Consider the following 12533-nt stretch of genomic DNA (forward strand, 5'->3'; position numbering starts at 1 on the left):
GTTTCTTTATTAAAAGAAATAGGCACGAATATTTTTGACTGAAAAATTAATAGCTTTTGAATTCATACACAGCAGGTTTTCTTTTGCAAAGAAGTCCAATATCGCTGCACAGCACTTCTATAACCATTTATTTAGAGTCCAAGTCAAGCCTTTGACAGCCAGAGCAGTGTTACAAGCCAACATAAAGAACTCCAAGATGTAAACCAACAATAGGCAGTCTGTGTGAGGTTTGCCATTGTCAAATACATAGATTGTTTGGATTAGTTTATGTAAATGTACTGTTGTATTACCCTTTGAAAAAAAAAAGATCACATTTGTATATGAAAAGTGGTTTCCTTCACAGGCAGCATTATAAATTCCTTATCCTTTAACTTACATGTTAGAAGTAAAAATTGGTGCCTGACAGGCCTATATTGTGTGACATTCTGTTGTTGGATTGAAACTGCCTTCTTTTCATTTATTGAAAAATAGAAAATTTTATTATAGATACCATCTTATAAATCAGAAATTATTAAAATATGTATAGCTGAAGCATCTGGAAATTAATTATAAAATGTAGAAGTATGGTTTTTTGCATAAATTTTGTCTTCCTTGTGAAAAAAATATGCATGCCCTGCAAACTCCCAATTCTTTTAACTTCATAGTTCCAGGGATATCTGGTGACCATGTCTGTTGGATAGAACTTTCATGGGGGCTTAATTTATTCTTCCTTAAATAATAGAATTACTAGATGTGGATCAGGATTAGTATCCATATACATACATACATATATATGTATGTGTGTGTGTATGTATGTATAGATATATATATATGTATCTTCATTTTAAACCATTCGTTATGAATGACTCAAATGCAGCAGAACATGTGGACTTTCAGATTATGGCCTATCTGGTGGCAGGATAGTTTACTAAAAATATTTTTTCTATTTCTAGCTAAAGGACTTTTATGCTTATTTTTTCACTTGTCAGTAACTAGATGAGAGAAAGCATAGTCAGGCTTCTTACTTTAAAAGGAATACCATTTGCAGCTCATCCTAGTCAATTGTGTAGTTATCCCTCATTTAGTTGCATCATGGAAGTTGCTCTAGCATTTTGGGGTGCTCTGAATAGCAGCAGACCCTACTCTTCTTTTTGACATTGCCTAACTGAAACAAGGTTACTCCCTACTGTGGTGCTTCTTTTTTTTTTTAAAGAAGGTAAAGTTAAATAACATATTTTTCGCCTCAGTTTCTTTCCCAAGACCTCAGACATGGGGACCAGCCTTTTTAATTTTTGGTGGGTTGAATTGACTTGGGAAGTTTTCAAGTTAATTCAATTAATTCCTACTATATTCCAGGAATTGTGGTAGATGCTTTGGGATAAATAGACCAAACCAAAGCAGGTCCTGCTTTTGTGGTGTTTACCTCAGCTTTCCAGGGGTCTCCCTTCACAATTCTACCTATTCCAAACTGCTTTTACTCTTAGAATTCCTCCATGAAGAATACAACTCTTTCCCACAATATTGAAATAAGACTTAAAATGAAAAGGGTGATCTATTTACCCTAGTGTACATGTGACTCATCTCAGAACCTTTCATTATGGCATGGAAGGACTTCGACCACCTGAAATTTAAAAAAAAAAAAGGAAAGGTAGAAAAAAAAAACAACTTATGACTGAAGAGGATGTGAGGCTAGGAGCTTCTAAGAGGAGTTTGCCAATTTAACAAGTATTGCCCATGCATGGAAGGATATTTGCTATTTCCCTAGGATATGTAGCAACAGTTGTCGATACATGCAAAATATTCCATGGAAGATAACTTTGTCGGTGCATGTGGACACACAGAAAGAATTCCACTGTTTTGATTCTTTCTGTTTGGATCCTTTGAGAACAAATCAAAACTTTTTCACCGGAGGTAGAGGTTGGATTAGATGATATCCAAACTTCTCATTGCTATTGTAACTCTAAAATTTGCAATAATTTTTTTTAAATCGTAATAAATTTTGTCAAAAGAAGCTCTGAATGTGGTTACATTTTCAGCCCCAATTAAGGATACAAACCTTCATATTGGTGGGAGACGAATGTCTCCCTCTTTGCCCCAGGAGTTTTACATTCTAAGTAAATGCTGTCATCAATAGGATATAATATACTGTATTATTATGTTGTAAAAATAAATATTTCCTTAGTGACCACTATACAAAATAATTAGCAATAACCGATTTTATCTTCATTTTGACTTTTTTTCTAACTTAATTTTTTTAAAAATTCCAGCAGACATCACTGTATCAGGAAAATCATAAATGATATTTTATGATATTGGTTAAAGTTGCCATCTACTTTGGAATATTACTTAACATCAAAGAATAACTCCCTATACAAGGGGAAAACAGCATTCTTTTATACCAGTGGACAAGTAATTATGTGAACCTGGTAGTTCATCCATCTTTATGAAATTGACATAAAACATTTACAGGGGTTTGGGCATTTTAAATGAAATGCGCTGTTAGATATTCCTTTTTTATGTATTTTTCTTTTACTCTACCATAGCAATTAGGACTGTTTGGAAAGGGTTTTTAGCAACTGTAAAAACAAAGTATCCAAAAAGCCTTTTAACTGTTGAAGTTATGACTGAGCATTCTAGTTACTGTAACTATACTTTATAGTTTGAAAAATAATGTTATACAGCAATGAAAAGAGATTCAAATATAACACACAAAAGCCGTTTTTATATACTGCTTTTCATTAAGTCCCACTCCTCAACTTAGGTTTCTTTTAGTATCATTGCCAATAATAACACCTGCTAAATGATTACTCTTTGCCAGAGTCAGCCTCTACCATGGCAGTGTCCAGAGTGAAATAGTAAAGGAAGGAAGACACCATCTCTTGACAAAGCATTAGACCACCACCCACCGCACTGCCCTCCCCTCTGTGAGGGAACTCCCCTGCTGCCTATAGAAACAGTCTGGAAAAGAAGAGTGATTAATTTGCAGACATTCTCAGCTTTAGCTGTGACCTGACCAGCGGTACTGATGGCAGACAAGCTGGTTCCCCTACCCAGCCATACTGTCCTACTGTTCTGTACGGTTAGGACGCTTAGGATTCGAGCTTCAGCCTTGTCTTTTGTTCCTATAAGACATGAAATGAAACCCCAACAAAAATAAAACTGGCTTCTTATGAAGCCACTAAAAACAAGTCTACTTCTGTCAAGGGATTGCCTCACTGGTTTGTTTATGAAAACTGTTGGTGACTCACACATCATCTTGAAAAAGGAAAGAAGGTTATGGTGTAGCAGTAAAGGTTAATAAAAAGTATTAAGCAGGATATTGAAGGTTGATACAATCATGATAGCTTATTAGTTAATGTTTCCTTGCTTGTTATTTAGCAGCGGAGCTGCCAGGAGAGCAAGTCTGTCTCCCCAAATGTAAATAACTTTCTTAATACAAAGGAAATAATAAAATTTGGGGTTTCTTCAGCCAGTGTCAATGACACGGGTCTCTTGAAGTTTCAGAGAGGCTATCTTAAGCCGAGAACACCACATGATGGAAACTACTGCAAACAAAATGTTAGGTGTTACCAACTTTTCTAAACATAGCAACTTCTTTTTAAATAGAAAATGAACACAATAAGAAAAATCAGGTTTCCATCAGGAAAACAAACCCTCCCAGTCCAATCCCTTCCTGCTCTTTGCCCCTGTATAATTATCTTCTAAAAACTCAACTGCAATCAGAAACCACCGAGCACATACACACTTTCATTTCTAATTGATGATTATATTAAGATTTAATAGTTTACAATTAAGATGAATATTTCAAGATTACAACAAAAGCAACACTATTCATAATTTGTGCTTATGTTCTAATTCCATAATTAATTTTTGGTCTACATTTCATAGATACCCCTTAATTAAAAAAAGGAAGTTTGGAATGAAAATAGAGCCTGTTTCTAATCCTTCCCCCACCCTCAGGATTCTCTTTCCTGTGACCTCAGCCCTATAAGATCATTCCCTCTTCAAGGCAAGTTGATAGTATCATCAAACCAAAGTGCAAAAGTAAAACTTGAACAGCAACCGACAAGGTCGCCATTTCCTTCGCTTGGTCGTTGGCCCACTTCACAGACGGTTCTGGGAGAGGAAGCCCCCAATATTCTGGAGTCCCAGCCTTGTGTTCTTTTCCTCACAGACTGCAGTCATGTTTAATTTGGAAACTGGGCTCTTTTGGCAAATTAGCAATTAGAACAATTTTGTGGGAATATGTATATGTGTCATTAGTTTTCCTGCAAATTAATAGCAAGAGCAGAGGTCAGACAGAAATTTTCCACTTGACTGCAGCTCCTCTGTTGAGATTTGGCACTTTGTTTTGGAACGGCCACAGCTGCTCCAAGCCACAACTCTTCCTCTAGGAACTGTCTTTTAATTAGTTTACCTCATAGCCATTATTACAAATATTACTGCCTCCCCTCCTTGAAATAGAATTACTGTTTCTACAAAATATTCCAGTGACATCTTGCACCACTGCACATTGATGGTGGGGGTCATTCGAATGCAGCGTTTAATCATTAGATCACCTCCATAAGCATCTCCTAATTAGAGTCCTTACAATACAATTTTATCTGGTAATTAGCTGAGATTGGCTGCTTCCTCTGTAGCTTATTAGTAGCAGCCCAGCAGTGGGTGTGAATCACAGTGTCATTTGTCAAGCCTGTTAAAGTCCCCTCTTTGCTCTCCTCTTTTTCAGTATTTATTTCTGGTTGTTACCTGTACTCCAAAGCCTGAAGAAATATTACCTACTTTTAATTCTTTCGGTGGAGAATACTGACCTTTATGGGATTTTTTAAAATTTTTGGTCTTCTAGTAGAAGCAGACCAAGTGTGAAGCTTTTTATAATGTAAAATAGTTGAATGCCTTTTGAGATGGATGAAATGTTACCACTATGACTTTTCCAAAGGAAGAGACATGATCAACTGTCCTTATTGATGGACACCTAAAATGGTTTGAGTTTGCCAGCAGTTATCTGATGTCTGAGTGGACTTTGATTTTGCACAACAGAAATAAAATCCAGTGGCTTTGATCTCTTTCTCCCTCTTATGAAATCTCAAAGTGCTTGTATCTTATGACATCATGGAAACTTGTATTGACTCCATGTTAATTTTTAATATCACTTTTTTTTCCAAATATCTAAATGACCTTCCAATGAATGAACTACCACATAATATTTGTAAATTACTAAGAAAAAAACAAGCAGTGTCAATACAAACTTATTTAAAAATAAAAAAATCTCTCCAACAAATTAATTCCAAGGGGGAGCCTATAAGCCAAATTAGAAGTGATAATGATTTGTTCACTTTGTTAGATGAGCTCTGCCCTTTTAGGAGTCTGTCTGCCACCATGTTTTTTTTTTCCAAAGCAGGATGGCTCCAAGCAGGGACCTTCTGGCACAGTCACATCTGCAGAGGGGTCTTGGTTTCCTCAATTAATTTCTTTGGAGCTTTGCTTGAATTGATGCTTTTGTGGACTGGCAGCCTAGCTCAGTTGTTTTGACTATGTTGCTAATGAAGCCAAGCTCATGGATCACATCCTTCTGAGGGTCAGTTGACTTTACCGTTTTCCATTGCTATAGTCTGCTCCCTTAACCCTGATCAGGTAAATGTGGGCCCCTGAATCGCAAGGGTAAGCTCTTCATGAGGTTGTGGTTGGATAATTGCAAATGTACCAGTTAAAAGGAGAGGGGGCATTTAGGGAACAGGTAAGAAAACTACTCTAAACAAATGAGTCTCCTTGATTGAGGGTCACTAGTGTCACCTTTCCATTCAAATAAACGTTTAAGTGCCAGAAGGTATTGGGCATGTATTCAAGCTTCTTTGTTGTTCAAGAGTATTCATTTTCACTTATATACCACCATTTGCTCAACCCTTCCTCAGTTGTTTTTCTCTACATTTTTGCCATTAGAGATAGTGCTGCCAGGGATTTTTGTTTTTAATGTGAACCTTTTCTTGCTGGGGCTTAAACTCAGTTCTTTAAAAGGTGGGAACAATTCAGAAGCTTTTCCTACAAAATTCCAACATTGTCATCCAGAACTTTTACTACAAAGTTCCAAAATTATTGCTCAGAACCAGTCCTTGCTTTTTTGCCACTGTATTTCACCTCAAAAATTTGCATTTCCTATATCTCTCAGAATTTCTCTTTAAAAATAGAAAAAGTACATAACATATTAATCTGTATAGGAATTCTAAATGCAGTGTATGGTAATTTTTGTTTTGTTCCCCATAGTCATTAGAAACCAAATAACTGTTTATAATCCCTAATATGTAAATACATTTAAGAGTCTTTTATGATGTTGAGATTGGTTCTTTTTAGATATCTTTGCATTTATTTTGATTTTAATCACTGATCAATAAGATGTTGCACCCTCAAACATCCCCAATAAATGGCACAACAATCCAAATATAAAGATAGATAAATAAATCATTTCCCTTTATTATGAAGGTTATTAAAACTATTTTAAAATTATTTCACCAACAACATACTAAGAAACTGATTTCATCAGAGTAGTGGGGTGGAACTTCTTTCAATGCAGATCTCAGTCCATCTATAATTGATAGTCTTGGAATCAGCAAAGCATAAATTAGTGAAGCGTCTAGGATTTTTTCTTTATTTTTTGGTTGTGTCTCAGCATCAAAACATATATGCCTACTATTATAATAAGTGTATTAAAACCAGGTGGTCATTTTTATTTTTCAGAATAACCAAATGGAAAGTCCCCCCCATCTCTCATACATGTATGCACATGTGCACAGAGCCATCCAGAGAATCATGGCAAATATTATTAGAGTGTTTTGTACAGAATAATGGCCAAAATATTTTAAAATAGCAAAATCCAAAAAAAAGATGATAGCATTTGAAATATTTGTAATAAAGTGTTTTGCTTTTCTCCACCTGACCTCATCTTGCCATTTAAAGCCCTCTATATGTTTACTACCTATCTTCCCAGTCATATTTCCTATTTTGCCCATCATGGCTTCAGTGTTTTAGTTAAACTGCAGTTTTAGCTTGGCTTTGTATATCATCTTTTATGCTGAAAGGCATTTCCTCCTTCCCTTCACCTCAGTTCAATTAAACACCTACTTTATGCTCCAGATACCCTACTAAACAGTGGAGATCTAAAGCTAATAAACACATGCCCATGCCTACTACATCATTGATTTTCTTCATCGAATCTGCAGCTTCCTTCAGTGCTAGCACAGGTCCTATTGCCTAGGCAAAGGCCTTTCAGAATGCCACCTCCTTCCCAGCTGTTCTCTCCCTCTCGAAATTACTTTCTACTTTAAAATCCACTTGGTATTTGCTTATCTTTGATCATGTTGTGTCTACTCAGTAGAATGTAAATCCCTTGAGGGCAAGGACTCTCTTTCATTTTTGTTTTTATCTCCCACCCAGTAGCACTGCATCTGGCTCAGAGATAGACCTTAAGAAATGTTTGCTAAATTGGTAAACTCAACAAATTGAAACTCTGAAGACACACCCACCTCTCTAAATATCATTGTCATGTTAATTAGTATACATAGTAAATACCATTTTCTGGATCTTTATATGATTATGTGTTTTTGTGGAAGATGTGAGTTTTAAAGCCCCTGTTCATAATTCTCTCAGCAGTTATGGATTTTAATTCTTTAGTCAGTGGATTTGAGTACGGTTTGATTTCAAGAGCATAGTTAGGTTTACTTTAAAGGGAAATAAAGATACTGAGTTCTTCTATGGTCAAGTGACTACTCTTCTCTCCGGATTTAGTTGAGATAGAAGGAAAAAACAAAGGATCTGTTTCCCAGTCATCCTGCTGCCTTACCACAAGAATGTGTCCAAGACTAGGAAAACAATTACCATTTTTGCCAAAAAAATATACACCACCACCACAGATAAATTGTCTTTTTTTCAGTGGAAATTCCCCTTGGGCCTCCATTGAGGATTTCCAGTTCTGTTGATGTCTTTCCAGTAATAAAACTAGACAGGCATCCACCACTTATTCTTGCATGACTTTTATGTTATGAAGGTCTTTCAAAACCCTTTCTTGCTTTTCTTCCCAGTTGAATCTGGTATCAAGCGTCACACTCTCCAAAACAGCATCGGAGGCTTCTCCACAGAGCTTACCTCATACTCCTACTACCCCTACAACACCCATCACTCCTGTCACCCAAGGACCTTCTGTCATCACTACCACCAGCATGCACAATGTGGGACCCATCAGAAGGCGGTACTCGGATAAATACAATGTGCCCATTTCTTCAGGTAACTGCTTTACTCCTCATCAGAAGAAATGTGACGTTTGAGATCACTCTATGTGAGCATTTTGCTTTTTGTCGAAGTGAAAATTAACAGGACAATGATTCTTATTTAGCAGATATCGCGCAGAACCAAGAATTTTATAAGAACGCAGAAGTTAGACCACCCTTTACATATGCATCTTTAATTAGGCAGGTAAGTAAATTCCCCCAAAAGAAAATCAAAAAAAGCAGACATGTCTATGTACATCTTATATTGATGAAATAGATTTAAAACCGTTTAGTATGCAGGCATGCTCAAACCTTTTCTATAAGGTTTTTTAAAACTGCAATATATAACATAATTGCTTTTGATTAAGTATTACAATACGATGTGATTATTAGGAAATTCATTTCACACAACAGTGAAAATGAGCCTGTTTAAAGATGGCAAGTCAATTATCACAAGCTACAGTAATCTCTGATCCCTAGAATTAATCTGAGCTCTAAATAATTACTGAGCTTTAATCAGCTAGTGAAATGTTTTGCATTTCTCTTTGATTCTGCTTTATGAATGACTAATAAATTAATATTTCTGTAAGGAAACAGAAATAAAAACTCAAAACAATTAGATAATTCCATTTTGAATTTTGCTATTGAACTGTTAAATACAACCATTAATCTTAGATCGTTTTGTGAAAGTCTTCTTAGGATTTTTGCTCCAAATCACAATGGTTTAATATTTTCAAAGAAAGGTATGATGGTGATTGTGATGAAATGGTCATAAATTCTCTTCCATTATTATTCATGCCATAGGCTATTCTTGAATCTCCAGAAAAGCAACTAACCCTAAATGAAATCTATAACTGGTTCACGCGAATGTTTGCTTACTTCCGGCGCAATGCAGCAACGTGGAAGGTAAGCCTTTTCATTCACCTTCCTCTTGTCTTTTTTTTTTAACCATGTCTAAAATAGGCAGTGCCAGCAGATGCCATGATACAGTTGTAACTCCACGAGGGCATTCAATCTATATTGCTTGTTTTGACACACAAAAACGATCTCATCCACAGGAATGATTTGAGATTTGGCAGGAAACTTCTTCCGTCTTTGAAAAGCACTAATTGAAGCCTCTCATTATTGGCTTTCTCTCCCATGATTATACCAGTTCATCTGTGGTTGTTGCTCTTAGCAGTGAAATTCTATCTTTCCAGCTGGAATATGTAGGATAAAGGGATAGAGTGTTACATTGGGCTTGTCTTGTTACTACTTATACAAAGCTTTCATTCTTCTAGCCCTTCACCCACAATCATCATTAGTGGAGATGGATATTTTGTTTCCTCATACGATTGATACCTGGAAAAATATTCTGCCATTTTGTCACAACTTTGGTTTATAATTAGGTTGGAAAAAAATTGAACCCATGGGATGGAAAAGCCAAAATAATAGAAGCTTAGGCTTTGTTTTTCAATTGACTGATGTTTTTGAGAGTCTTTCACAGCATGAAGAGGCTTCAGAAATAGTCACCATCCTCCCTCTCCAAATAAATATCTTTTTATTTTCTGACTAGAACAAGAAATACTGGAATCTTCTTATAACTCTCTTTGCAATGATCTCTCAGGGCCTCATTCAGCTTCACCATTCTAAGAGATTTTATGATTGAACTCAGGAGTCATCTTGGACACCCCATTTAAAGTTTCCAGTAGTTTTCAATTGCAAGGTAGTCTCAGGGCATGGACCTCCAAGTCATTGGACTACCCCTAAGTTTCTCCCTCTAGCTCTTATTTTCTTTTCTTTTTAAACGGTCCTTGGGAGCCAAAGAGCTTCCTTTCGAATTAAGTTGAACCACTATCATGTGTGTGTCATCTGAAGCATTAGATGCGTGAATATATTTATTTTTTTTCTTAAATACTGATGGGATCTAAAAATAGCTTGTGCCCAAAAAAGGGATGAGTTTTGTTTGTTTTATCCAGAAAACACACAAAAAATTCCATTGCTATTTCCTAATGTTAACTGTGATGGAAGAAATATTATTGAAACAAATTTTAAAATTGTATTATACTTAGCCATGAATAGGATTAACTGGTAAATCATTGATAAGGAAATATGATACCTAAGATAAAGATGTATATGAAGTTTGTCTTTCTGCCTAAAAACTTGAACTGGATTTTGATTTTGACTTTGAATCCTGTACCATCCTGGTCAAAATTGATGGAGCTATAAAATTAAAAGAGGAAAAAGAATGACTTAATGTCATTTAAAATTTCAGAAATTTCTGGACATTAACATAGTATTTAGATTTTGTTTTTCCAACATAACTTTTCCTCAAAATTGAAGATGTAGGTGACATTCAAAAGTGATGATCATAGTTGAAATGATTAAATACCTCATATATGTATCTTTAATTGTACCCATAGTTCCTTATTTCCATTATCATCCATCTTAGATACAGAGTTAAATGGCAATTTAAAGTTATATCTGAGAAGAGCCAGTATTTTCAGTTATCTATTAATTTTTTTAAAAGTTACTTTCATTTAGTTTGCAATATAAACATAAGTTGTATCAAATTTGAATTCAGGTAGATAGTTTAGTGGTTAGAGTACCAGGCCTGGAATTAGGAAGGCTTATTCCTAAGTTTGACTCTGGCCTCAGACACTTATTTGCTGTGTGACCCTCTTTTTCCATTTTCCTCATCTGTAAAATGAACTGGAAATGGAAATGGCAAACCACTCCAGTATCATTCTGAAGAAAACCTCAAATAGGTCATGAAGCATTGGATATGACTGAAAATGATGGAGCAACTACCAGACTCCAAGTCCAGTACCCTATTCACTTTATCACTTAGCTGCCTCAATAATTATCTGTGTTGCTATTCATTCTTTCCGTGTATAACCTGGGTTTGTTGAGAATTTTTCTTTAATTTGTTTGATACCCCCCTTGCACAGGGGTAGTTTCTTATATGATATGTAATATATGGGTCGTGTTTCTGTTAAGCTCTTCTTTGGAAGTTCTCTTCAGAGCCTGTTTCTGAGACACATGAACAGAAAAATAAAGCTTCTCTTTACTTTCTAATTAGTTTTTAATTTACAATGGGGGTCTGTGACAGCAGAACTTAATGCCACCTTAGGAACTATCTAATCCAACCTGCCCCTGAAAAATACCTTACTTAATGGAGGGGGTCATCCAGTTGGTTTGATTGAACAGAATTCTCACTGATCTTAATTTGCTCACACTTGGTTCTAAATGATTTGTCATGTAGGAAAAAAATCAAATTCACTCTTAAAGAGTAATGTTTGCATAAGATTGTGCAACTAGGCTCTGAAGGTAGTTCCAAGGAGGTGATCACGAAATGTTTGAGAAATTAAAAGCAGGATCGTTGATGATATATCTCCAAAGGTGATAACTTTGAATTTTATAGTACTCTTATTTTGTTATGAAATTCTGAGGGATTTGACTTTAAAAAAAATCAGTTTTAAGGAACTTTAAAACCATTTATTGCAGAGCTGTTTTTGATGTGCATTTTAGAAAGAATTCCTTACTCAGAATTCCCAACAACAATAAAATTACAAGCCTAATAAAATGAAAAACAAAACTAAACTTCTGAACCCATCTTCTGTGAACCATCACTAATTTTCCACTGAGATCAGAAAGTTGCAGTCTAGGAGCTTACAAATCAGTGATATGCCCATGTCCCTTGATTGTGCCAATTTTGAATAGCTCATTAACTGAACAAGAATTCTGACTAGTCTACTTTCCAGCCATGCCCCTTGGCCTCAGTTCCTTCACCTGTAAATTAAAATGAATGATTCTTCTCTTGTCTCCTACCTCCCAAAGTTGTGAGGCTCAAGGGAGGCTGTTGTCAATGAAAGTGCTTTGAAAACTATAAAGTGCTAAAAAATGTAAGAGTACTTTTCAATTTAAAGGTTTTGTGGGGGAAGGGTTTTTTTAAGTCAAATATAAAAAATTCAGAAACCTCTCAAGATAGAAAATAAGGGTTGTCCATCATCCTGAATCCAACAAAAGATAGAAGAATGAGTGGTTTATACCTTTGCTTTAAAATACTTTTTAATAACAGAGTGTGAGCATCTTAGCTTAGGAATGACCAGCAGAAGGGCACTTTCAACCATAAGGAAGAAACATGTGTCTGTAATAGTAATCAGCTGCAGGGATCTCATCATTTTGCCACCAAGAGCCCTTCCCATGTGTTCTTTTGGCTCTTACTCAGTTTAGAAAGTCACTTGCCAGCAGTGAGGGCCAACTTTTGTTTCTGTATATTAAGGGAAGACATGGCTTAATGATGGATGCTGGTCC

General features: G+C 35.7%; 1 protein-coding gene across 21 annotated transcripts in view; it reads left to right on the top strand.

Annotated features, from left to right (window-relative positions):
* The window catches only part of FOXP1 (forkhead box P1), a 671450-nt gene that overhangs the window by 643505 nt on the left and 15412 nt on the right, over positions 1-12533 (top strand). For 19 of the 21 annotated variants that reach the window (XM_074198735.1, XM_074198737.1, XM_074198738.1 and 16 more), the window contains 3 exons: positions 8052-8253; positions 8363-8442; positions 9042-9143. In XM_074198735.1, coding sequence (XP_074054836.1) covers positions 8052-8253; positions 8363-8442; positions 9042-9143 — 384 coding nt within the window. The remainder of the gene's footprint in view (positions 1-8051; positions 8254-8362; positions 8443-9041; positions 9144-12533) is intronic. The other 2 variants (XM_074198741.1, XM_074198744.1) reach the window with 1 other exon arrangement.

The sequence above is a fragment of the Macrotis lagotis genome, chromosome 8 (assembly GCF_037893015.1).
Source record: "Macrotis lagotis isolate mMagLag1 chromosome 8, bilby.v1.9.chrom.fasta, whole genome shotgun sequence".
NCBI lineage: Eukaryota > Metazoa > Chordata > Mammalia > Peramelemorphia > Peramelidae > Macrotis > Macrotis lagotis.